Source organism: Plecotus auritus, assembly GCF_963455305.1.
Source record: "Plecotus auritus genome assembly, chromosome: 4".
In the NCBI taxonomy this organism is placed as follows: Eukaryota; Metazoa; Chordata; class Mammalia; order Chiroptera; family Vespertilionidae; genus Plecotus; species Plecotus auritus.
In genome coordinates this window covers 171,173,161-171,198,024 of record NC_137775.1, presented here as the reverse complement: position 1 = coordinate 171,198,024, position 24,864 = coordinate 171,173,161, and the positions used below count along the sequence as shown (strand labels likewise).

Here is a 24,864-nt window from a genome sequence, read left to right as displayed (position 1 = left end):
CATTTGGTCAATCACAAACAACAGGATGGGGGTAGGGGAGCGGGGAGGATCTAGAGCCGGAGTGAGCTGTGTTTGTTTCTCAACAGGCTGGAGTAGGCCTCCAGCCTTGCTGCATATTATAATCACCCGCGAGCATTTAAAGACTGTTAGTGACCCGATAAATCACTTTCACCAAAAGTACTTATTTCTTCCTTTCCAACTTCCAGGGCTTCCAGTGCTTTCTCTTACTTTATGAAGTGGTTCTCCATAGGGCGCAATTTTGCTTCCCTCTGCCTCAGGGACATTTGGAAATGTCTGAATGTTTGATTGTTACAACTGGATGTAGGGGTAGGGAGAGAAGGATGCTACTGGTGGGGGTAGGGAGAGGAGGATGGTACCGGTATCTGTGAGCAGAGGCCGGAAATGCTACTAAGCATCCCGTATTGCACAGGGCAAAGACCTGTCCAGAGGCCAATGGTGTCAAGGCTGAGACACCCTGCCTCGACAGACTGGCTAGGACCTCCAAGAGAATATGGAAGAGATGAGAACAAACATCTTATCTTGTTCCAGATGTTGGTGGAAAAAATTTGTTCTTCCGCTCTTAAATATGATGTCAGCTATACATTTTTTTGTAGATACCCTTTTAAGATCAAGAAATTTCCATTCTATTCCTAGTTTTCTCTGTTTTTTTATGGATGTTGCTGAATTTTATCACTTTTCTGCATCTATACAGATGGTCACCTGGTTTTCTCTTTTAGGCTGTTAATATGGAGAATTCTTTATAAATTTTTAAATGTTAAAATGAATTCCTGGGATAAAACACCTTTTTAAATTTTTTTAATTTATTGATTTTAGAGGGGGAGAGAAAAAGAGAGAGAGAGGAGAGATTTGTTGTTCCACTTATTTATGCATTCATTGATTGCTTCTTGTCCGTGCCCTGACCTCAGATCAAATCTAAAACCTTGGCATATTGGGATGATGCTCTGACGGTTAGAGTCTAACCAACTGAGTTACCTGGCCAGGGCCTGGGATAGAACCCCTTTAATTTTTGTATTGTTGGATTCAATTTGATAAAATTTGAAGATTTTTACATCAATGTTTTGAGGAGTACTGGTATGTAATTTTCTGTTCTTACAATCTTTTTGTTTCACTTTGGTCAGGGTAATACTGGCCTCACACATGATTCGGGAAAGGTTCTCTTATTGTCTATCATCATCTTGTATTATCAGGTAGAGTTTGTCTAGAATTAGTTTCATTGCTTAAATGTAAATTTTTTAATGGTCTCGCAAAATTTCACTCAAAAATGAGTGAACTATATTATTTGAAGCAAGGCAAGGTCTATAAAGCACTCATAGCTGAGGATGCAATATATATGTTTTATTTTTTAACAATAACAATAATAAAATGGCTCGATTTAAAAAATAAAATCTTTCATAATTATGTAAGCATGGAAAGGTTGTCTAATTTTGACTATTTACTGAATGAGGATGGATTAAGAAATGCTAAATTGCCCAGCTAGAGTGGCTCAGTGGTTGAGCGTCAACCTATGAACCAGGAGGTCATGGTTCAATTCCCGGTCAGGGCACATGCCCGGATTGCGGGTTCGATCCCCACCTACACTGGGGCATGGAGGAGGCAGCCAATCAATGATTCTCTCTCATCATTGATGTTTCTATCTCTCTTTCCCTGTCCCTTCCTCTCTGAAATCAATAAAAATTAAAAAAAAAGAAATGCTAAATTCATATTTATTTATGCATAAAAGGATTTAACATTAAAATTAATAATGTAATTAACTCACATATCACATTTGAATAAAATGTCACAACAAATATACTTTTTCAAAAAGATGTATTTTAATGATGGAAGACTGTATCAGTGAAGTGCTTCTGTACATATTTTTTGGGGATGATAAACATGTACTTTCAAATATATATATATGTGGAACAGAATACAAATTGTTTTGTCATTAAAGAGCTGTGCTTTCAAAGGCTTTTAAAAAGGCAAAAAAGGTGAAGTTTCTCCCAGAAAATGACACTTAGGAGTTAATGCCATCAAAATCACAATGGCTAAAAAAGAAAAACAAACTTTTAAAGCCATAATAACAAACTTTAATGCAAATATACTCCTTGTTTGAACACATAGAACGGACAAGAACCTATGGAACATTATGGCTGTCTTCTCTGGCACGTTAAAGAACAAGTTTGGCTAATGGCTCCTGAATACTAAAATTTTCCGACAAACTCCCCTAGCTTGTGCCTAGCTTTTCACTTTTATGGATCATATAAAACGACATAAATCAGTTTCAAGCACAGCCAATAACGGTCCATAACAAAAGTTTAGTTTTGCTTATCTATTGACATCAGAAAATTCCAGTTTAAAAAGAATTTCAAACCAATCCTAGGCATTAAAAAATAGCCATATAGCTGAGGTTAATTTTCTAAAGTCAAATAACGCACCCCCACCAGCTGACCAAACAGGAATGGGACAGCCATAATGTTTGTTTATTCCTCCAAAAACCAGTTTAACACCTGCTGGAATCCCAGCCCAGAAACCAGCCTGTGAATGTGGGTGGCTCATAGCCCTGTTTTATTATGATAATTGGCGTCCTCCTGTCTCTTCCAGAAGGGTCTGTCTCAAGGTACATTTTGGCTAAAAAGAAGTACAAAGACAAATAAAATTTAATTAGTCTTGATTAAAGTAGCTATAGAATGAAAAGTTTTTCAATAAACGTAACAAATTAAATCTTCCTTGCCCCCAAGTAGTCAAATATTGTTCCATATGAACAATTACTTATAGATTTCTCTCATCTACTATAGAATGTACCATGAGAGTTTCATTATTGCCTGAAAAAAAAATCCAAACTTTATGGAATTATACTTATGGCATAGTCGTATGTTTTCAATAACAAAAATTGTGCCAGAAGAAAAAACAGGATCGTTCAAAAGGAATTTTTAAAAAAACCTAGGTTATAACAATTATATAGATTTTACTATACCTATAATTAAAAAAATGTAAGTGAATTAAAAATTTCAGGATAATTGATATCTAGCTTACCAGACTTCAGAGATTCGGTCTTCTCAACTTCATTGGCATCTCTGCCAATCCAAATAAAAATCTGAAAAATGAAACAATATATACTATTGGAGGAGTGTTGACTCAGTGCTGGACCCCATGCAAAGTGCTCCTCACACATTGCTCTTTAAATCTTTACAGCCTCACAAGTGAGAAATGTGGACACAACTGCGCAGGCGTTCAACCACTTTCCCAGTGTCTACACTTATTAGGAGACGCCTACAACTTCTATCCAGACAAGTTTCAGTCCAGATTTCACATTCTGATATTTTGTGTTTATATAGTGTTTTCCAGTTAGTAAAATGAACGCTCTCAAAAACAACTTACGGATTGTTTAATTTTCTTTTGCCCTCTCCCCTGGGGTGTGTAAGACAATCATTATCCCCATGTTATCCTGGGGGGACCACACTCAGCTTGTCTATGGGCACTCCAGACTCCCTTGAGGAACTTCTGATGGAAGCTTCGTGTTCTCCTATAGTATTGTATTCTTTAACAATTTGGTAAAAGTGCTTGAATAATTAAATACTGATGTTTTATTTAAACTGATATAATAATATATTCTGTATGTGTCCTTCTCCTTCTTAAATATGTAGGTTGCATACTTCAATGCTGAAAAATTCCCCTGAATTACCTTATATGGAAATCATTTTAAAGCCACTTGTTGGCAGGAAAATTTTGGTCTTATTAGTTTTGATTGTGTTCTAATTCATACTGAAAGGGCTGGAATATTTGTTTGCAGGGTGGAGAACAAGCCACGACAGCCTGGTAATGTACTTGGAAAGTATGAGGTATAACTGGCATATAACATTATATTAGTTTCAGGTGTATAACAGAATTATCTATTGTGAAAATGATCACCACAACAGTAAGTCTAGTTAACAAGAATCTAAGGGGTAACATAACTGAATGACTTAGCAATTAAGAGCAGACCTATAATATTGTTTGGTTGACTCTAAGAGTAGGCCAAATTCAGACAACTATTTCATAACTGTTCATGTCATTTAGTTCCTAATATATTTATTTTATTATTATTGTTAACTTACAATAGTAAATGGAGGTTAAAAAAAAACTATCTGTGTGCCATGTTAAATCACCATTAATTTTCTCCAAAATAAACATAACAGTGGCAGTCTCTACTCTGTAAATTCAAAACTATTCTGTGTCTGTTTCTTTCCCAGGGAAAGAGTCTCCTGTGAGTTGTCAAATTTCAAGAGAAATTCTGAATATTTCAGTCTCCCCACAGCATTGTACTCCTGTTATACCCACTTATACCAACTAATGCATTTATTAGTTGGCTAAATAAATATATGAACAAATAAGGAGTGAGTGAATTTTACAAATAAATGAAAAATAAACTTTTTTGCCTAAAATTATACAGCCAAAGTTGACAACCATGGAATTATTTCTACATTAAGGTATCAACTTGCCAAAATGTGTTGTCTCCTTTCAATACAGCCTAAATCCATAGGCCGATGTATTATTAGACTTGCCACTTCTCAAAGCAGGTTTTGGCAGCTCCCAGCTACATGTACACTCTCTTGTTGTGCACAAAATATAGTCTTACCTGTTCCCAGGCATCTAACAACATGACATCATCTTCTGCTAAATCATCCTGGGTGAACTCTCCTGGGACCTCTTCAATCTGAAATGTATAAAATCACTTTATGACCAAACCATCAAGAAGTAATTTTTCTAATATATAGACAAATTGCTTCACAGATTCATGCTGCTTTCCTAAAGTCTCTAAAGACATTTTTTGCATTTGTGGACAAAAGAAAAAGGTTCCGTGGGTAGTAACCACACAGAGAGATCAGATCATAAATTTCTAACTGGGCAGATCACGGTGGACAGCTACACTCCAGACCTGTACCTTCTTTAGTGAAAAGTCTAAGCCAGCGCTGTCTGTTATTCTTGTGCATCTGGGTTAACACAGCTTGGAAATGCCAGAAGCAATACTCCTCAAAGGAGGTCTTGACTATAGGTAACATAACCTTGTCACCTATCCTGTAATGTAGTCGCCACCTTGCTTTTTCTCACCGCCATGTAACCTTCCTGGCGCTCCCTCCTTAACTTCAAATGCATAAAAGCTGCTGCACAACTGCTATTCTCAGGAGCATTTGAGATCTGCTCCTGGCACATGTTGTCAGTTTTGGCTCAAACTCTTATAAAAATTCTCTACAGGTTTGGACATTTCTTATGTCGACACATTTGAGTTTATGGTCTGGGTATTAAACTTCTTTCCCTTTGTAGGTCAACGTTGTTTTAATAAAATCAATAGGTTTGGTCATTTTTATAAATCAACAATTCTCAATAAGATGAAATTATAACATAATATTCCATATGCAAAGTTTTGGGCTAAATTGTATTCTATAGTTAACATTAAAGCGTTTGACAAGGCTAGTTTAACATATCCAGTACCAGCAAATATGTTTTTACTGTTTTTAGAGAGAGGAGGGAGAGGTAGAGAGAAACATTGATATGAGAGAGAAACATTGATCAGTTGCCTCTTTATGCATGGGGACTGCACCTGACTGGCATGGAACCTGCAACCTGGGTATGTGCCCTGACTGGGAATCAGACCCATGACCTCTTGGTATACGGGATGATGCTCCAACAAACTGAGCCACACTTGTTACTGAAAAGTTCAATATGTTTAAAGAATTCTGGAAAAACCCCCCCTGATACTTAGGAAAGTGTGGTAGATTGGATTATGGTTCCCAACGCTTCACTCCTTCCGTCTGCCACGTGGCTTTGCAGTCCAGTCGAGCAGGCAGAGAGGACTGTGGCCTTGGCTGTCCTATTAGCCGACGTGCCTCAGCAGGGCCCTCTTGTGCCCCTGGCGTCTGTCCTGGGAAACAGGCATGAACCTAACCTGCAGCCAATGGAGAACCTCCAGCTGTGCCCAGCCCACATCAACCTGATCCTAGGGCAGCGGTCGGCAGTCTGCGGCTCGCAAGCCACATGCAAGCCGCAGTTTGCTGCTCAGCTGACCAATGAGTTTGCCAGCTACTGTATCTGTAGCCCTCTGAGCAAGACAATACATATACTGTATGCTGTAACTCAGTGGTCAGCAAACTCATTAGTCAACAGAGCCAAATATCAATAGTACAATGATTGAAATTTCTTTTGAGAGACAAATTTTTAAACTTAAACTTCTTCTAACGCCTCTTCTGCAAAATAGACTCGCCCAGGCCATGGTATTTTTGTGGAAGAGCCACACTCAAGGGGCCAAAGAGCCGCATGTGGCTCGCGAGCTGCAGTTTTGCTGACCACGGCTGTAACTGATGAGATACTGAGGTTATTATACAAAAAAAAAAAACAAAATAAATAAGCAAACGAAAAGCTAACCATTTACAAAAGGCAAGGAATTTGTTTACATTATCTTTTAACAGAATATTTGCTAATCACATAAAGGCTAAAAAAAACACAAAAACCTTAAATATTACTTTGTGCTATGCACTGTTCTAATCCTTTTTATGCAACAACTAAGTTAATATTCACAACAACCCTATGAAGAAGATACTAGGATTAGCCCCATTTAACAGATGTGAAAACTACAGCACAGAGAGGGTAAGTAAGCAGCCTAAGGTCACACAGCCAGTAAATAATATCACCAAGTAAGTAATATCACACAGGCAGATTGGCGCTAGAAGCTGTGATTTTAACCAATGGGCTCTGCTGCCTTTGGACATGAATCTACATGTCCAAAGCCTGCTTTCTGATGCTGATAAGATGAAACACTTCTTAGTAACACTCCTTTCCTTTAAATTGTGAAGAAGTAGGAGCTCCAAACATCAAACAAGAAAATGAGTAGGTGTAGAAGAAAAGGTTTTTTTTTTCTTTTAAATATGTGCATGAAGGAAAAATAAAATAAAATAAAAGACTATTAGATTTTTTACATCTAAGAACAAAGCCTAGATATTATTTTTGTTAAGTATATCTTCATTTAAAACAAACATGTTATTAGCAATATTAGCAAATAATACTAATAAGAAATTATAGAAGCACGTGCTGAAAAGTTGTTTGGATGCAACATCAAGTTTACAATCAAAAGAGTGAAACAACAGATTTTTCTGATGACAAGTTTATAAAATACAGAGATTTCTAAAAAGTAGGTGACCGATTGCAGTGCCCAATAAACAAATATTTATCACAATCCACTATTTAAGTCTTTAATTTTTAGGTCAAATCACCTATAAACATTAAGTGTTGTTTGTACCTGAGCAGTTTCTTCTTCAAAGCATTTTATTTCTAGCAAGCATGTAGCTGGGAAAATACTTGGGAAATTTTCAAGTGTGTATGCTGAAAAATGAAGCTTGTATTCACCAGGGTGTGGCAACTGAATCTTTAGATCAAATTTTGTATAGTAAAGGAATTTGTTCTTTAAGCAAAATATTTATATAAGAGCCTAAAATGGCAAACAAAGTTATTAGCAATATTAGCAAATATTACTAATAAGAAATTATAGAAGCATATGCTGAAAAGTTGTGTGGATGCAACTTTTTTAACTACAGGATTTCTACAGTTAAACTGAGATAATGGGCTACCAGGATATTCCAGAGCCCAGTACAAAACCACTCTTGTACTAGTACATCAATACTTTTACTTCCGAATTCCTGGAATTCAAAGCCTGTGAGTGACTGAAATAAAACATTCCTCCTGATTTCCGTTACTTTGCAAGTGGGTATATACCGTTCTGTGATTTTGCCCAATGATTATATTTCCGTAATATATATTACTTGGTCAACCTGGTGAAACTTTATATTTCCCTAGGAAATTGAAAGGTAACATTTACATAGTTGGATCAGAAACGACTCTTTCTGCCTACAAGAAGTGTCAAATTATTCAATTAGCAAATCCATCCACACGCATGCCGACACCGGTGCATGGTAGCTGGTATTTTTCAGAGCAGCTTGATTTATAGAGTACATTACAATATTCCTGTGCTTTCACATCCATTACGTCATTGACTCTGAAAGCTACCTTGTGTCGAGTGAAGAGTGTCACCTGTGGTTTGCAGGTAAGTGAAAACTGAGAATCAGAGCATCGGAGAGTGTCATAGCCAACACCGGAAAGTCTCTCCCAAAACACTTACGATGAACCTTCCGGTTTTGTTGGAGCAGGCGTACAGCCGTGGCGGGTGCTCTTCAGCCTGGGTCTCCAGCAGTGGAGAGGTCTGGTAGTGCTTCTTCCCTCCGAGGGAATTCCAAAACTCCTCTGTGGAAGACACACGGAGTTACCCGACGCATTTCCAAGAGCATCTGGTTGCTACGGCGTTACATTAACAAGTATTATCTTACCTCGACTTTAATGTTAAGAAATTATTTAAATACAGCAGGTATCATCACCCACTTTGGCAACTAATGGATTCTTACGCCCCCTCCTCCACCAATAACCTTTACCAAGTAACTAGTTATGGAAAAAATAAATTACATGATTAGCAATCATACCAAATAGTGGCCCAGGCCCCACAGCACACACCTGGCTCCTTTCCCTCCCGAATCCTTGTGGTTTTGCATCTGAGCACACTCGCCACGTGCTCCGCTCCCCTCTCCTCCGCCTGGCTGGCACCTTTTCCTATCCAGATGTAGCCATTATTGTGTCGCAGTTTCAGGACAAAAACATCATTGGAATTCAACGAATCTGCATCCACATCTACCTACAGCGTTAAGAAAAATAATACAGTGGGTCAAACCCATTGCTGCCCCCTCGGTAAACATGTCAGAGAAATTGTGACAGAGACAAACCATCCAGCCTTCTGTCCTGACTCCCGAGAGCTTGTTCAGGCCGCACGCGGACACCACTAGGGCTTACACACATTAGAGCAGGAGCACGGTGGTCTGTGTCAGCTTAACTCAACTGCCCACAGACAGGAGCACAAGGCTCTACGAACAAAAGTAGCCAACCTTCAGGGATACATAACAAAGATAATATTCAAAGGGACCATAAGAACAAGGATAGGCTATAATGGGGGAGGGGAAAGAGGGCATAATCTTTACAAATGAAATAGATAAAGCAAAGCCATTCAGTTTTCTCTCCCCTGCTAAACAGGAGGTTTATCACATAACCAAAGGGACACCTTAAAATCACAAAACTGGGACTGGAGTCCAAATTAGGCAAAGAGATAATACTATAGGTTCACTAAAAAGTGCTCCAGGCTCAGATAAATTATTGCTCAAATTATAAACGACTATTTATAGTGGATTAAAAACACAGCACTGACATGCCCCTTCCTTTCAACCAAGACACTGTGGCCACTGTGTTGGATCAGCCCCGTGAACACAGTCTGCTCCATGTGGCCACAGGGGAGTGAAGGGACCCTGGTGGGCCCAGACTCTGGCTGGAGACTGAGGCTAACGGAGGAGCCTCTGGGCAGGAACTGGCATGTGCAGTCTCAGGTAGTGAGCCTGAGTGCCTAGGTCCATGGTCAGCAAACTGTGGCTCGTGAGCCACATGCGGCTCTTTGGCCCCTTGAGTGTGGCTCTTCCACAAAATACCATGGCCTGTGCGAGTCTATTTTGAAGAAGTGGCGTTAGAAGAAGTTTAAGTTTAAAAAATTTGGCTCTCAAAAGAAATTTCAGTCGTTGTACTGTTGATATTTGGCTCTGTTGACTAATGAGTTGGCCGACCACTGGCCTAGGTGGGCTTGTGTCTCTGTGTCCAGGACCTGGTGATGTTGGGACTCGGTGTGAGTGACTGTGAGGACGTCTGGCTGTGATGGTGTGACTGCGAGTGTGTGTATCATTTTCTGCATGACTGTGGAACTCTCTGTGACATGTGGTAACAGGGAGATGAAGAATGAGTGAGCAAGACTGAGATGCAGTGATGAGGGAGGAAGAACATAGGAGTGTGTTGTTCTTGAGGCCGAGTGAAGGAAGCATTTCAAGAGGGAGCTGGTTATCAGCTATGCCAAATGGTGCTGTTTGGCCAACCACGTTGAGGTGCCAGACCAAGGCATGGACTATGTGCAGAGTAGGATTTCACAGGGTTTGTCAGGACCCTGTCCCCAGAGAGCAGTTAAGGAGGAAGGAATGGCTGTTGGGAATATTAAAGACGTGTCCAGGGGTGGGGAACATTCCGGGATGCAGTTACCATCCTCTTTGTAGGAACGAGACCTCATGGACCAAGCTCAAAGGAATCTATCCAATATGATGACAGAATTATAGAAATCATGACTTCTGATTTCTAAATGTCTCCTCATCGGTACAGAAGGAAGAACTTGGCTGATGGGAGAGACAGGTGGCAAGAGACCCAGGCCCAGAACGGCGAGGGGTCAGGGAAGCCATTCCAAAAGAGAATGTTACAAAGTGTTAGTCTCTCAGGAGATGAAACAATGATTTCGATTAGCGCATTTCAGAGAGGCTAGGAATGTGCTGGCCAGTTTGGGAGATCCAGGGAAAGCACGAGCTGTATCCCAAGCAGTCCAACATGTCTCAGAAGAAGTGTCCACTGGGAAGAAACCAGGATGGCAACAATTCTCACCGACTCTTCCATCAGAAATCAACTGAGGGTGCCCATAGATGAGAGCTTCCATCAGAAATCAACTGAGGGTGCCCACAGATGAGAGCTGCCATCAGAAATCAACTGAGGGTACCCATAGATGAGAGCTTCCATCAGAATCAACTGAGGGTACCCATAGATGAGAGCCTACCCATCTTTTAGTTTGATAGATTTTTTAAAAGTTAGTCATAATTGAATAGGAGAAGGCATGCACAGACTATTTTGGAAGAGATCAATACATATGATGGCCTTTAACTGCATAACTGAATGAGACCACTCTGAAGAGAGCCAAGGCTGGGCCTCGGAGCACGCAAGTGCTCATGGGTCAAGCGGAGGACGAGAATCCAGCAGGACTGCCCTGCGAAGAGCAGCCCTGAGGTTTGGAAGAAATCCTGGTGAGTGTGGTGTTTCAGAAGCCTCGTGGGGGTGGGGGGGGAGGTGGGAACCAAAACAAAACAGTGTTTCAGGAATACAGGAAAGAGAGACTGGAAATGCTCGTGGGAGGTTAAGACAAGTGAAATCAGAGAAGGCAGAAGGCAGGTGGGACGGTGGGAATGGATGTCTGAGTGGAGTGGCTTAGAGAGAATAATAGGCATAAAAGAGTAGAGAAAGTGAATAAGTGAAGACATGGGTTTTGAGGATTTGTGGTTTTAAGGAGGGCAGAGAAAGGATGTCACTGAGATGGTCCAGGTCAAGAGATAGTCTTTAAAGGGAGGATGAGAGTCTCTTAGAGGCATGTTTGTATTCTGAAATAACTGATCCAGGACAGAAGAAACCTATCTAATAAAGAGGGAATATACTAATTGACCATTACACCCTCACAAAGATGGCAGCACCAGCAGCCAATAAGGAGGGAATATGCTAATTGAATGCCACGCCCTCAAAGATGGTGGTGCCCACAGCCACAAGATGGTGGCGCCCAGTCCCCTCAGCCCCTCTGGGGCGGCAGGTGCACAGCACAGCCGGGCCTGCCCCAGGTGGGTCCGGCCGCTCCACGTGCCTGCCTCCGGAGTCCCCCAGTCTCCCCAGTCCCCCAGCCCCCCAGGGCCAGCCCGAGGCGCAGACAAGCCTCGGATGTCGGCTTCCCAGCCACCTAGGACTGGCCCAAGGCGCAGACAAGCCTCAGATGTTGGCTTCCCAGCCACCTAGGACTGGCCCAAGGCGCAGACAAGCCTTGGATGTCGGCTGCCCAGCCGCCTAGGACCAGCCCGAGGTGCAGGCAAACCTTGGATGGTGGCTGCCCAACCATCCAGGGTGCCCATAGATGGGAGCTTCCATCAGAAATCAAATAAGGGCACCCGAGGCGCAGACAAGCCTCGGATGTCAGCTGCCCAGCTGCCCAGGGCTGGCCCAAGGCGCAGACAAGCCTTGGATGTCAGCTGCCCAGCTGCCCAGGGCTGGCCCTAGGTGCAGACAAGCCTCGGATGTCAGCTGCCTAGCCACCTAGGACCGGCCCGAGGTGCAGGCAAGCTTTGGATGTCAGTCGCCCGGCCGCCCAGGGTCACCCAAAGCTCAGGTAACCAGGGCCGGCCGAGGCTTACACTACTGGCAGTGGCAGCAGCAGAGGTGTGATGGGGGCGTCGCCTTTCCCTGATCACTGGGTCGCCTCCCACCCATGAGGGCTCCCGGACTGTGAGAGGGGGCAGGCTGGGGTGAGGGATCCCCCCATCCAGTGCATGAATTTTCATGCACAGGGCCTCTAGTAAATTGATAATACAGAAGAGAGAGAAGTTTGTTGACTGCCATAACAATGAACTGGAGGAGGGACAATAACACGGGACAGAGAAAAATCCAGAGAAGTTCCTAGGAAGCCCAGATGTCACATTTTAATAGGAGTCATGTTTTATTTCTTTTTTTAAAAAAAATGTTTTTATTGATTTCAGAGAGGAAAAGAGTGGGAGAGATAGAAATATCAATGATGAGAGAGAATCATTGATTGGCTGCCTCCTGCACACCCCTACCGGGGATCTAGCCTGCAACAGAGGCATGTGCCCTTGACTGGAATCGAACCTGGAACCCTTCAGTCCACAGGCCAGTGCTCTATCCACTGAGCCAAACCAGCTAGGACATGTTTTATTACTTTATGTAATAAATATGCATTAAATTATTTGCCAATATATTCTTTACACAAACATTACTATTTATTTTTAATTTATGGGTAAGAATAGAGTGGTATTAACTTATAAAATGATTTTGTATTTATATGTAAATAACTATTATAAAATATTTATTATTAAATGTAAATAAATTAACCATTCAAATTTATTTCATAAAACAGCTGGGAAGAATATCCAGATGCAGACAAGTTGGTGAAATTGGAGGGTGTAGAGGTGATTTTTGTGTGATCACATTTACATTCTCTGTGAACTCTGGTTCTGTTATCTGTAGAGAGCAGGATGTTGGAGATTTGGAGAGAGAGGAGGACCTGAAGGGTGTGGTGGACAGAAAAGGTTTGAGGATTCAGGCATGAGACTGAAGAATTGCTGAAAATGCATTCTGGAGTAAAGGAGCTGAAGGACAGGGCATGCTTGCCAGAGATTAGTCTGAAACAGTACCCGAGGTGCTACACTGATCACCAACGGCAAGGTGAGTGTGAGATGAAATGGGCTCAAGGACAAGCGTGGATGAGAGAAGCCAGAGTGATGGGGACAGTGAGGCCAGGCGGAAGCCATCCACGACTAAGGGAGGAAGGACTGGCTGCTCAGTCGATGGCAGCATAAGGGGCTGGGGGAGGGAGAGTCTGATACAAAGAGAAGTCATAGGATAAGCGGGGGTGGGGGGTACCTCCTCCACGCCATCCCTGCACCTGGCACGGGAGAAAAACGCAATTTCTACTTGAGTGGGCTGCATGGGAATCTGTATCCTCAGAGGACATTAGAGCACGAAGGGAGAGGGTGGCTCAGAGAAGAGGTTGCAGGTGGGGAGATGCTATGACCTACCTGGTTTTAAGGGCTCAGCTGAACGGCTTGTGCAGAGAGGAAGGGTTGGCAGAGGGTCCATGTTAGAGGAGGAGGGTGTGAAGGGCAGTTTGGTTGATGTGGGAGACTTGGATTTCAAGAGTGACTGAGAGCGGGCTATGAGTGATGGATCATCCTAGAGGTCAAAGCACTCAGCCATCTAAAAGCCTGCACCTGCTGGCCCTGCCCATACTGGAGGCCTTCTTGTCTTATGACACTGTGATATGGGGTTTGATTTCTTTCACAGCTGCTGTCAGATTGAGTAATGGTCTGGCCCAATGTGGCAAAGCCTGTTTCCCACATTCGTTACAGGCGTACTGACGAGGGGCTTCCCTCCCAAATTCCCCAGTGTGGTCATCTGATCACCACGCGCCATCCGTCTTCCCCCAGGCCTTCCAAGGTAGAGCGTAAGCTGCCTCATGCCTTTGACAGCTTGATTTGTTACGTTATTCTTAAAATCCATTTGCTTTGGTATAACGCAGTTAACAAATGTGAGCAGCCTAGTGTCTGGAGTTGACTACTTATTCAATTCTCCTGCCTTTAGTATTTTTACTGTGAACACCAGCTTCGTTATAAAAGTGAAGGGAGTGTTCTTGCCAACTTTTAAAGGCTAATAGTTGCTGGGGGCTCAGGTGGTTTTACTGAACGCGTGACATTACCTCCACAATCCTGGTGATAGATGCCAGGTTTCTCCGGACTTGAAAGAGACGCGTGGGGGCAGCAGGTGCCTGCCCTCCGTTCTTTGATGTTCCATTCTTGTAAATAATGAGTGGTTTGTCTTTGAACAAACTCAGCAGGTGAGCAGGTTCTTTGCCCTGGGAGACTCGAATCTGGGGGAGGGGAAATAAAAAATAAAATAAAGGGTGCCATGAGAGAAGGTTGTATTTCCAAGTGTGCTCCTACTAGTCTTTTTAAAATAAAATAAACAAACAAACAGAAATAAACCAGAAGTCAAGAACAGAAGGAACAGTGATTGACAGAAGATGTGGATTCATGATCATGAAGCCCAGTTTCCTCACTGACTTAAGAAACATTTATTACTCCAGACCCCACCCTCCTGGCCAGCACCCCTCAGGGGAAACACCGCCATATGGCACCCGGTTTCTGCTTCCAGAAAGCATAAAGATGTAAGAAGTCCATCTATGTTCAGAAGAGAAAAAACCAAGTGCTGACGCATTATGCCATCTTTCATGAAAATGACTCTTTTTTCAAGAGTACCAACACTTTGCAGATGTTTAGGGATATACTTGTTGTTTCTCACATGTTTTGGATCTTGTTCAGGTTAAGAGATGTGCATTCAAATGCCTCCTCAAGTAAGACAACTGATTTCTATCCAAACATCAAAAACAGATCAAAATAAACAGAATATGCTTCCTATTTTTAAACTTAACTTCAGAAATGGTAATAATTTGTTTAACATAAGCACTTTAAAAATACATTATAAAGACTTTTCAGGATAAGAAAATAAATGGAAAATTATTTAATTTCACCTATTAGCTTAATACTAGATATTGCATTAGAAATGCACTATTTCTTGCATAAACTATGGATGCATTTTTTATACAAACTGTTCAAATTTTGTGCTGGTCCCCCATTTTTGTCAATTATTCTGCCCTGTGCTAAAATTAAATGCTCTCTCACCTCCTCTGTTCCTTTTCTAGAAGCCAAGGTAGTAGGAATGCTGATGCATATACCATTGTAGGGAGGCCTAGGGAGCATTGACAATAATTAATTTCATGGATATCCTTCAATGAGTAGATATTCAAATAAGTGAGTAGTAAATTATGAAAATGTCTGTTGAGTCACAACCCCAAAGCTTGGGGTGAGCTTAGCTAGGAGTACCTAACACTGTTGTTGGCTTGGCACTGCCCACAACATTGAGAAAACCTTAATTGCCAACCTAAAAGAAGAAGACCACTGATTAAGACTCATTCTACCTGTGAAATGAGAAAGAAAAAGTAAGAATTTTCAATACTGTTAATGTACTCTACAGAATGTTTAAAACAGCAATTAAGAACTTGAGTTTATGCATTTTTGTAAACTACTGCCATCTAGTGACTAAACTACACATTACCACTTTGTCAATTTAGGATTCAACTGGCAAACAAGGGAAATAAATGTATTGGGTATCTCAAATATTTTACCATGAAATGTGGAATTTATAATGCATAATAAACATCTTCAAAGTTTTTACATAATTTGGTAAGGAATATGTTAAAGATAAATGGCATAGATGATGCCAGTTTTTAGCTAGAAATATTTAATTCAAGGAATGAATATACTTCATGGTGAAATAGAGTCCAGTATATTTAAAAATTCAATCACCTTATTAATTTAGTTAAAAATGAACAAATTTCATTGTTTAAAAAGTTAATATGCACCTTTACATATAGACTCACTTGTTTTATAGTTTATCTATCAACAACTACCAAGGCAAAAGGGAAACGAGCTGGAAGATCAAATTGTGCCTCCACATCTTAGATTGTATGTACTAAAGGATCTGACTTACCTATTTAATTACTAAGAAGCAGTTACATATTTATAAAGCTTTGCAAACAAAATAAAAAACCCATATACCACATAGAATCTTGCTCACTTGACATTAGGCATGAGGAAGTCAGTAAGACACATTCCTGGGAAGGGAATGCCTAGTGCTACTGTATCAGGAATGTTACTATGCTGGCCAAACCAGTGCCTGCTCTCAGTCTAAACCCCAATCTGGAAGATGCTTTTCCCCACTGATGGGAGCAGACTCCTTTCCCAAAGTCAGCCAGAGAAAATACCCAGGCAGTGTGAGCTGATTCAGCTAGAAAGTGAGGAGGGAGGGAGAGAGGAAGGAAGGGAGAGGGAGAGAGAAACAAACACACTGAAGAGAGCTGGACAGGCAAGGAACAAGCCAGTGCCACTCCTGGGGGTAAGAAGAGTGGACAGACAGATTGGACCACATTGAAGAGTAACAAAGCCTCCTTGAAGTCTGTATTTGAGTTACTCGTTGAGGAATTAGATCAGCCGAGACCAAGAATTTCCTGTGATTACTACTAAGGGTCCTGAAACAAGTAGCAAATATTCCACCATAAACATGAGAAGAGGAACTTGAGAGAAAAGGAAAGAAGGCCAAACCAGGATGGAAATGGTCCCTTTGACACAATGAGGACAGGTAGAACTAGACACTGATACCGGGGTCCCATTACATGACGTTCAAACTTTTATGATTAGTCAGTTCAATATTTCTCTCTCTCCCTCTTTCTCTGTCTCAGTCTACTTCTCTCTAGATAAATAGGTAGATAGATATATCTAGATATCTAGATACAGGTATATACATGCACTATATAGAGACACATAGAAATACAGATATATCGGTTGACTCATTCATATAGACATCATTTAGAATTTGGGTTCAGTCATTCTTAACCAAAAATTTATTTTTAGAAACATCCAAATAAAGAATCCATCTTTCTTCCCACACACGATTCTCTCCTTTCTCCTTTTTCTTCTCTCCTCTTTCCTCCTCCGTGATTTCCTTTCTTTTCTTCCCTCCTATCCCTTTCCTTTCCCTTCTCTCCCTTCTTTTCCCTCTCTCCTCCCCTTTCTTTTCCTATTCCCTCCTCCCTTCTCTCCTCTTTCTTTCCTATTTCTCTTTCTCCCTCTCCTCCACTCCCCACCCCCCTCAATTTGCTAGACTTTGTGACAGTCAAAATTCTGGAACCCAGAGGGAAAAGTAAGGGTCTATGCTCTCATCAGACATTCCTTACATACTTTTGTGATTTGGGAGAGTGTAAAACATTGTTATATTAATTAAAATCTTCATCTGTGCTTGTTTTATACTGCTGTATTTAATTCCTATTGCTTTTATAACAAACTAGAGGCCCGGTGCATGAATATTCATGCACTGGAGGAGGGGGGAGGTCCCTTAGCCCAGACTGCCCCCTCTCACAGTCCAGGAGCCCTCAGGGGCTCCCGGGAGGCGACCTGGCGATCAGGGGAAGGCAACGCCCCATCACACCTCTACTGCTGTCACTGCCAGCAGCGCAAGCCTCAGCCGGCCCTGGGCAGCTGGGGGGCTGAGGGGTCTGGGGGACTCTGAAGGTAGGTGCAGCCTTGACGCATGCCTGCAGTCCCGGCGGGGCAGAGGGGACTGGGCGCCGCCATCTTGTGGCTGTGGGCGCTGCCATCTTTGAGGGCGTGACAGTCAATTAGCATATTCCCTCCTTATTGGCTGTGGGTGCTGCCATCTTTGAGGGTGGGCAGTCAATTAGCATATTCCCTCCTTATTGGCTGCGGGCACCGCCATCTTTGCGATGGTGTGAAGGTCAATTAGCATATTCCCTCTTTATTAGATAGGATTATTATAATGCTAGTGATTTAAATCAGCACAAATTTACCTTAGAGTTCTGGAGGTTGGAAGTCCTAAACGAATCTCCCTGGCCTGACATCCAGGTGTCCCCGGGCTACATGCCTTTGGAGGCTCTAGGAGTGAATCCATTTCTTTGTCTTTTTCAGCTTTTAGAGGCTGCCTGTATTCCTCGGGTGGGGGCCCCTTGCATCTTTAAAGTTAGCAATTGCTGGTTGAGTCTCTCTCGTGTGGCCTCCTTCTAACTCCGCCTGCCTTCTTGTTTCACTTGTAAGGGTCCTGTGATTATACTGGATCTACCCTGTCATCTTGGATAATCTTCCTATTTTAAGAAATGCTGCTTTGCCACCTTAATTCTATCTCCATTCTTAATTCCCCTTTGCCTTATAACTGCATGTTCACAGGTCCAGAAGATTAAGATGTTGACATCTTTGCAGGGATGGGGGTGGGGGAATAATCTACCTTATCACATCTGTTTAACAACAGCTGGACGTGGTAACTCAGCACAGTTTTAATGTCAAGTGACTGACATTGACATATGATGAGATTCTAAAGGAAAGATCCTTTCAGGCTCTTTAGTCTATTAATAGTATGTTTGGGTTTTGTTGTTTTTTATTTTGTTTCCTTTCTCTCTTCTCGAGTCTGAGAGAATTGCTATGGCACAAGAGTAGAGGTATTTGAATTCCAAAATGAAAAAAAAGTAATATATAGAAAAGGTCAAGTCCCCATCCCAAGTTGGGTTGGGGGCTTAAACTAGACATTGGGCTAGTAGAACTTGAACATCATAAAAATATCCCAACCTGCACAGCACGTCCTCCCAGGGATCTGTCCAACTGAACAGTCAGGAAGGCAGAGGTCGTCAGCTCATCTCTCGTGGCATTGGCTCCTTGCCTGGAGGGGACCCAAGCAAAACAAATTAGCTTGTATTTAAGTTTTAAAACCTTCTAACACAGGCGTTTCGAGTCGAGACAAGTTATTGTGGTTTCACATGATATGGCTGTAGAAGCCACCGTTTTTCTGCAAGTACTAACGTGGAGCCACGACTTGTCCTGTGTACTGTCTAGAACTGCATGTGGTAGGTATCCTTATCTCCATTGTGTAGGTAAAGAAATGGGGGCTTAGCTCCTTATAAGTTAGGTGAGCTTTAAGTTGTCTGTCTGGCTTTAAGTTGGAGCTGCCTATTTTGGGAAACCATATCCATAATGAAAATTCTCCATCTGAGTAGGAGAACATGAGCCAATCCTACTAAGCTGGATATCAGAATCACTTCACTGTTCCATGAATATTCCGTGAGCATAGCACCAAATGGCTGAGCACAGGAGATGAGATATTCAGCTACATATCCACTAGGAGAACACTCCCATTTGCATATCAAACCTTTTTCCTAGACTAGAGAGAATGAGTTTTATCTAATCCCTCCTGCTTATGGGCAGAAGCTACAAAATATAGTCAAAATCATATTGAAAGGAAATACTACAAGCTATACAAATCTCACTAGGATAACTATAGGACAATTCTATCCTATTTTGCATAGAATTTCATGACATTTAACTTGGGAGCAATATCTGGCCTCTATGAAACTTGAGATTTTATACCAGAGGGAAACTTACCATGTGTAGATAATCTGTCCTCTGGGATATGTGTAGAGTATAATGTAGCAGTCACCACCATAGAATTCACCATATGAATTTTGGTTAATTTCAATCCTACCATTGCTTTCCACACGCCAAATCTGAAAGGATGGAATATGCGTGCCCAAATTAGCATTTTCTTGATCTAATAATACTTCTCAGAAGTTTTTCTTTTTTTAAAAAGGTTGGTCTAGATCTATTACTAAACAACTTTTAATAATAAAAAGTATTTTTTATTTTAAAAGTTATTGTATTATAAAGGGGCAGGATAGGAATTTGGACACGAGCAGGTGGAGAGATGTGTTTTCAAATAGAAGCCTTCCCACGCCATCCGGTGAGCTGAGAAATGGCAGCATGGCCTGGCTTAACCCAAGGGCCTGGCTTAACCCAAGAGCTGGGTTTCAGTAGCCCTGGGTGGCAGGGCAGGACATCTCAGAGATGCTGTGTCCTGACATGGGACGGTAGCCAGGACACATCTGCCACAGGGTTACATGGCTGTGCTCAGCTCCAGAAAAGGGCATCTGAGCAGGAGATAGAGCCAGACCCGGGAGCTGTGAGCCCTCTGACAACAGCCACAAGGGGCACTGGTCCATTCGCAGTTCCCTCAATGCTGTACGGCGGCTTAGATTCTGACTTCACGTCTTTGAAAGGAAGAAAAACAACTTCCTAAATCTCTTTACTATCTACTTTGTTTCAAGCACTGCGGTAAGTCCTGGGGATATAGAGAGAAAATATTCAATTCATGCCCTCAAGGAGGTGAGACATCACCCAGTTGTCATGAAGTTAGATGACTCAATAGTAAACTGAGGGTGAAGAGATTTCAGTCAGGAAAATTATTAGATTTTTTTTTAGCATTTTTGTAAAAATAATCAAGGAATAATTAATGAACTAATTCGAATGCTCTAAAAAGATCTGATTTCATCACATAAACACATGTCCAATTTGTTTTTGTGAATGCCTCTAACGTGCGAGGGAAGGACAAACTGATAGTCATTGGTATATTCGGGGCAATACCCCCTCTGCAGACAACCCCAGTTCTGAGAGCTGGAGCAGTTCTGATTCAAGAAACAAGATGGGGTTCCATGTCAGATCTAAGATGACAATTATGTGATCTTGCACAAATCACTTTGACTTCTTGGAATCCCAACATCTGCTTTATAAAATGGAACTGAAGGTCAGATTAATTTCCAGTTTAATTTCCAGTTCCCAGTTTAATTTCCAGTTCCCAGTTTAATTTCCAGTCTTGGACCATCTTTATTCATAGTAAAATTCACATTTTACCAAGTTTGTATTTCCCTGAAGTTATATTTCCACATATACTGGCATAAATGGGCTTGATGATATAAACAAGCCCACAAACAGAAGTAAGTACCTGCACTTGGCCAGAGCCATCATCCACCATATTGTGCTGGGCTGCCATTTGTGGAGAACTGTGTAACTTTGAGGCATCAAATGGAATTTGTTTTACTTGGGCCACTTTTTCTGTGACATACACTTTCCCGAAGCCGTCACTCTGATCTTTATCTCTCCAGTCCTTAAAGAACTGTTTGAAGATTGGTGTTTCACCTCCTTCTGGAAGAACCTGAATCTGAAATTTAAAATAATAATAATAATAATAACAAAAAATAAGAGACTGAAAGAAAACAGTAATCTAGCAGTGAACAAGAAAGTAAGGAAATGAAAAGATTGTCCTAGTTTCGGTGATGACAGAAGCAAATGTAGGAGCTGGGATCCTTAAATGACTGCAAAAGGGGAGGTTATCCTATATAATCTACACTAATAAAAGAGCAATATGCAAATTGACAGTACCTTCACAATGCCCACCAGCCAATCAGGAGTGAGTATGCAAATAAACCCAACAAAGATGGAAGTTTAATCTGCATATGCAGACACCAAGCGGCCTGGGGCAGGGTGGGATGCAGGCGTTCCACACCACCCCACCCGCTCCGGGCCTCTGGGCAGCATGGGAAGACGGAAAGGCAGCTCTGGACCGGAGCGAAGGTGGTGCCGGCATCAGGGGAAGGAAGGCCCATTCTTGCACGAATCTTCGTGCATTGGGCCTCTAGTCCTATATAAAAAAGCCTAATATGCTAAGTGTCTGACCGTTCATTCAACCATTTGACCAGTCACTATGATGCGCACTGACCACCAGGGTTAGGTTGCTTGCTGCAGGGGTCCAGCTGATTGGTACTGGGTGAGACGGGCTGGACACGCCCTGGAGCCCTCCCACGGTCCCTCCCTGGCCCAAATAGTGCACTGGTGGGGTCCCTCGGCCTGGCCTATGCCCTCTCACAATCTGGGACCCCTTGGGAGATGTCCACAGGCCAGGCCAAGGGACCCCACCAGTGCACAAATCCGTGTACTGGGCCTCTAGTTAAATATAAAGCTAAAACAATCTAACCTTTTTTTCTCATAATTGAAGTTATTGCCACTGACTCTGGATGTCTACAGTAAGAATAAAGTTCTTTCCTATATTATCATGGCAGTCAAATAAGTTTGTTTGTTTTTTCCTACATTAGGTTCATAAGTGGTCTGTGACCCAGAAGAAATGTCTCATGATGATACTAGTATGAGGACTCAGTTAGTTAGAGCATTGTCCCATACACCAAAAGGTTGTGGGTTTGATTCCTGGTCAGGGCACATGCCTAGGTTGTGGGTTCGATCCCCAGTCGGAGTGTGTATAGGTGGCAACCAATCGATGTTTCTCTCTCACATGGATGTTCCTTTCTCTCTCTCTAAAAAAATCAATAACCATGCCCTCAGACAAGGATTTAAAAAGAAGAAGAAGAGAAAAGACGAGTCTGAGAGATTCAGAAAGGAAGAATAAGTAGCCAGTATCTAAACTGATCTTGATGAAACCACATATTAGTACATCTGCACAGCTTGCTCTAGGGAAAACTGATAAGCACTCTTAGTTAATTCCAGTTGTGGTTGACCGTTTTGACTTGAAGACTGTGGAGGAAATAGATGAACTATTATTTTCACTACACAGCCCCATGGGAGTGTTTTCTTCAGTTTCTGCAAAATCCCATCCTCCACACAGATAGGGTTCTAGGGACATATGACACACCACTGCACACACTCAAGGGAAGAATGACTTCACACCTACATATTACTGTAAATCTAATTCTTTCATGAGTTTTGTGGAGAAGTCATGAGCTCCCATGTTTTAATTTTCTTCTAGCCAGTTCATTTCCATACATACTTGGGTTTTGGTGGAATAGTGCATTTGATCTAGGAATAGTTCAGCTGTCTTCATTGCAGCCTTTCTCTCCCGGGGATTAGCATCTTTACCTAAAGTACAAGATAAATGAAAAAAATACAGAATTTTAGTGAGGGAAGATATTATATGATCAAGTAATGCTTGTGTACAAAAGTAAACATAATTATTTAATTTAAATATGACACTGAGAAAACGGCAAGAATTTTTAGTACATTAAATATATTTAACAATGTAATAATGAACACTGCACATAAAAAAAGATTCTGTTTATATTGTCCAAGTGCCTTTTTACTACCATCATCCCGGACAAATGATGATAATAGAAGAAAATGTGGCTCTGATGTCTGCAATTTACATGAACTATTTATAGATCAGAAAGGTAGGTTGTTGTTGTTTTTTTTAAATCAGAAAAGACGTTTTCTTTACACTACTGAAGAAATATCTATACATCGGAAGTGCAGCAACAAAGTCAATGGCCTCTCTCACCTTTCCATACAAAAATCTGTTTTGCAGCGCCGTGGTCCAAAATAAAGCACTCCTCAGAAAGCAGCATGGCCATGGAGAAGGGGTTTTCCTCGGCCACCAGGGTCACCCTCATGGACCCACTGGCATCTGAAACCTAATAGAAAACCTATGATCTCATTTGGGGATGATAAAAATGTTCTAACATTAGATTATGGCGATAATTGCACGACTCTGCAAATGTAACAAAATCATCGAATGGTACACTTTAAATGCGTGAGCTTTACAGTATGTAAATTATACCTCAACCAAGCTAGGGTTTTTTGTTTTTTGTTTTTTTATCTAAAGAAAATCATTTTGTTAACTATACTATTAAAAACAATAAAATAGCTAGGAATAGATTTAACCAAGGAAATGAGAAAATTATGCAATGAAAACTACAAGACTTTGATGAAAGAAATTGTTTTAAAGAAAACAAACAAATAAGATCTGTGAGGCCAATTATACCCTCAAAGGCTTTTTAAAAGTTCTTTGGGATAAAAGAACTATTCATAAAAAGTGAAGTTTTGACACTGTATCTAAAACATCAAAAAATAATGGTGATAATAATAATGACTACGGCTTGTTGAGATTTTCATATACTAGGCACCATGCTATGAACTTTACATGATTATTTCTTAATTTTTACAGCAATCTTTTCAGATAGATAATAATCTTACAGTCACTGTGCACACACAAAAAGCTGAAGCTTAAATATTTAATCAGCTAACATTTTCTGAGTGCCTACTAAATGCCAGGCATTGTTTTAAGTAAGACATTGCTACATTACCGTTTATCCTTATAGATTTTTTCCCCAATATTGGCACTATAATTTAAGTATACTTTGTATAAATTATCAAAGTAAATTTCCTCTGCCACAAATTAATTATTAATCTAGATTTCTGAAGTTTGGAAATGACTACAGATCATTTTTTAAGTTGAAGGTGGACTTACAAAATTGAAAGTGATATTCATGCTCAGGTTAGAAGTCCCTGGTTTTCAAAGGTCAGCTTGTAGGCTACAATGTAATCACCTGGGTACTTGATAAACATGCAGATTCCAGGGACTCCCTAAGCTCAGAGGCAGAGTTTTGCAGTACCATGATGGGACTTAAATTCTGCATGTTTAAAAACCGCCCTTGGCTGACTCTACTTCCCCGCTTTACTCTGCAATCCCAAATTAAAGTACTGCATTTTCAAGAGGACTTTATAGTTTAGGTGTATGCAATACATGATATGCCCACTAGAGGGAGCCATGATGCAGGATGAACATGTTCACATTGCAAAATATTTCTTTAGTCCGTAATGCTGTCCAAGAGGGAGAATCATTTTATTTGATGAAGCGACATAAAAGATATTTGTTCAGCTGCTGAGAATAAGTTTTAGAAATAGTAATGGAAAAAAAGCAGCCACGAAGTCTTTAGATATTTCAGTATGACTTATATTAAAATTATCAGTGTACTTAGAAGAGGGAACCACATTTTTCTCTGCCATCAAGAGAGAAAGCCACCCACTTCCCCTTTACAAAAAGGAAGTTGTGCTGCACAAGTTAGTAATTTGATCTTCACTTAAAATCAGTAGTTCTGGGCTGGAAAGTCACTTAAAAGCAACAAATGTAACTCCTTCCTATAACAGATGAGAAAACTATTCA

The 24,864-nt window shown here is 41.2% G+C and overlaps 1 protein-coding gene across 1 annotated transcript in view; it reads right to left on the bottom strand.

Annotated features, from left to right (window-relative positions):
• Positions 1-1,818: 1,818 nt before the first annotated feature.
• Positions 1,819-24,864, bottom strand: part of SCIN (scinderin) — a 55,716-nt gene continuing 32,670 nt past the window's right edge. Inside the window, exons 6-16 of the mRNA XM_080665464.1 lie at positions 23,200-23,332; positions 22,696-22,784; positions 20,863-21,078; positions 19,470-19,591; positions 18,660-18,750; positions 14,168-14,338; positions 8,533-8,710; positions 8,147-8,268; positions 4,616-4,693; positions 3,034-3,094; positions 1,819-2,628 (exon numbers count right to left, since the gene is read on the bottom strand). Of these exons, the coding sequence (XP_080521590.1) occupies positions 2,501-2,628; positions 3,034-3,094; positions 4,616-4,693; positions 8,147-8,268; positions 8,533-8,710; positions 14,168-14,338; positions 18,660-18,750; positions 19,470-19,591; positions 20,863-21,078; positions 22,696-22,784; positions 23,200-23,332 (1,389 nt within the window). The 3' untranslated portion in view covers positions 1,819-2,500. The remainder of the gene's footprint in view (positions 2,629-3,033; positions 3,095-4,615; positions 4,694-8,146; positions 8,269-8,532; positions 8,711-14,167; positions 14,339-18,659; positions 18,751-19,469; positions 19,592-20,862; positions 21,079-22,695; positions 22,785-23,199; positions 23,333-24,864) is intronic.